This window comes from Plasmodium gallinaceum, assembly GCF_900005855.1.
Source record: "Plasmodium gallinaceum strain 8A genome assembly, contig: PGAL8A_v1_98, whole genome shotgun sequence".
Lineage (NCBI taxonomy): Eukaryota > Apicomplexa > Aconoidasida > Haemosporida > Plasmodiidae > Plasmodium > Plasmodium gallinaceum.
Window position 1 is genome coordinate 1,920,618 of NW_021628265.1, and position 2,767 is coordinate 1,923,384.

Here is a 2,767-nt window from a genome sequence, read left to right on the forward strand (position 1 = left end):
TTTGATTTTTTTTTTTTTTTTTTTTTTTTTTTTTTAATTTTACTAAAAAAGCTTTATAAAAAATTAATGATTTTACAATATAAAATATTTCTAAAATACATGTGTGTTATTTATTTCAGTGAAGGATACAATAATAGAATTCAATATTGAATTAATTTCTATTAAAGTTTTATAAGACTTTATAATCTTCATATTTATTAATATTTTATATAATTTTTTAATATTCTCCATTTTAAAAAATACGAAGTTTCCTGTACTATTATTGATATCACAATTCATATACAAAAGCATATTTTTCTGTATAACTTTTTACACATAACAATGACATTAATATGTAAAAATATACTGTTTTAATTTCATTAATATATTCTTAAAATAAATTCAGATATTTATAATAATTTCAATAGTTTATGGAATTCTTAACTTAAAATGAATGAAAAAAAAAGAATTTATTGATTAAAAGAAATATTTTTAGAATATTTATTAAGAGTATTTATTATTCTTCAAATGGACGTTTGAAAAAAATATGTGGAACAATAATTAAAACTTTTTTGTTATAAAATTAAAAAACACTTTATTTAATAAATGTTAGTTTCTTTCAACATTTTTTTTTTTATTGAAAAAATGAAAAATTTTTATATTTATTGTTAGAAATGGTTCATATTTAAACAGAAAGAAAAAAAAAAAAAAAAAAAGAAAAGAATCTTTTTTTAGTTACATAAACTATCTTAAAAAAAAAATAAAATAAAAAATAAATAGAAAAAAAAAAAAAAAATATAAAACAAGAAAATTAAGGTTATTATAAAGAAAAAGAAAATTAAAATATTAAAAAAGCTAACAATTATGATAGAAACTATTTAAAATACAATTATTATTTAATTTCCTACTTTTTACTTTTTAACATAAAGATAAATTATACTTACCTTAAAAGGTTAAATAATTGTATATAAGGTTATATTTAACATAACAAAAATAAAAAAGAAAATGGATACAAATGGTAAAAGAAAAATTTTTTAAAATAAATTTTTTCTTTTTTTTAAAGAATATATATATTTAATAAATAAAAATTTTACTTAGCTCCACGTTTGGATAATTATGAATTTACTATGGATGAACCAGTTAAAGATACATTGGCAAGAAAATTAGAAAAAAAAACACAAAACTATTAAATTTACTTTTTACTTCAATATAAACAAAAAAAAGAAAAAAAAAAAAAAAAAATGATAAATTATTCTTGTTTTCAATTAGACAAGATAATTTCTTATTTATTATTAATAGCATTATTATTATATACTAAATATTGAATTTTATTATTTTATTTTATTTTTTCATTTTTTATTCGAATTATAACATAGATAAGAGATGTAAAAAGTATATTTAAAAAAATACTTTATATATGTTTTCATCAATACGATGATTCTAATACCATAAAGAAATGTAATGGAAAAATGAATAAATAAATAAATCTAGAACTTTATGTATATAAATTTTTTTTTTTTTTTTTTTTTTTTTTTTTAAGGGGATTTATGGGGATCTTTCATTGTTTATATAACATTATCAATGTAACACATTAAATTATAAATTTCTTTTTTTAAACAATATATAGACTTTTTATTTTAATTTTCTTAGAATAATATTTTTAGATGAGGAAGTTATTGATAAAAAAAATACTTTTGCATATTTTTTTGTTTTCTTCATTATTGGGCACATTTTAGTATCTTTGAATCTGTCTTTATTACATATTAATATGTATGGATAATTTATATTATATTATTTAAAAAAAAAAAAGGATAATAAATATAATTTACAATTTATTAATAACATATATCAATAAATTAAAATTTTAAAGAGACATTATAAATCAAATTTCAATATTGAATTATTTTTTCTATAATTATATTAAAATATTACATTTATTATTTTTCTTTTTTTTTTTTTTTTTTATAGACAATTTTTCCAGTCATTGTGTATTATCAGTTATTCGTTATTCCCTTTAGTTTTTTCGTCTTTTTTAAATTTATTTATATCTTCTCCAGCGTTACGTTTTTTATTTTCTTTTTTTTCTATTGTGTGGTCTTCTTACAGTAATAAAATGAAAAATAAAAAATAAAATAATAAATAATGAAAAATAAAAAAAAAAATAATAAAAAATAAAATAATAAAAAATAAAATAATATAAAATAAAATAATAAAATAACTATTGAATATTAATATGTAATGGTTTTATTATTAAATTAATAATTTTCATGATATATATATATATATATGTAAATTATAAAATAAATTATAAATATTTCTTTCTTTTTATTTATACAAGATTGCATTTTAATTTTAGCAAAATTTATAAAAAAGAACAGACTGCTGATTTCACTATTTCCAATTTGTTTGTTACACGTTTTTATAGCTACATTTTTATTGATAAAATAGACATCAATTTTTTTAATATATAAATTGTTTACTTTTTAATGTTAAATTTAAAAACTATACTTAAAAACACAAAAAAAATTAAATATATAAAAAAAAAAAAAAAAACAAAAATATTAAAGTTAATTTTTTTTTTTTTTTAAATTATTTAAAATAAAAAAATTATCTTTTAAATAACGTGTAAATCATACAGGAATAGAAAATAGCAATAGAATAACTACCATAAAGTTTAATAAACAAAATTTATTTTTTAAAATCCTTTTCAATTTGTTTATATTAAACTTCAAAAATAAATTTTTCTTTTTTTTTTTTTTTTTTTTTTTTTTTAATTTTAAATTTTGGA

General features: G+C 14.3%; 1 protein-coding gene across 1 annotated transcript; it reads left to right on the top strand.

Moving 5' to 3' along the window:
- Positions 1-984: 984 nt before the first annotated feature.
- On the top strand, positions 985-2,427 carry PGAL8A_00374300 (conserved Plasmodium membrane protein, unknown function; the record flags this gene model as incomplete). Its single annotated transcript, XM_028672807.1, has 7 exons — positions 985-997; positions 1,078-1,133; positions 1,356-1,437; positions 1,520-1,562; positions 1,630-1,749; positions 1,948-2,084; positions 2,318-2,427. 7 exons carry the CDS (start codon positions 985-987, stop codon positions 2,425-2,427), a joined length of 561 nt encoding a protein of 186 aa, XP_028529323.1.
- Positions 2,428-2,767: the final 340 nt, after the last annotated feature.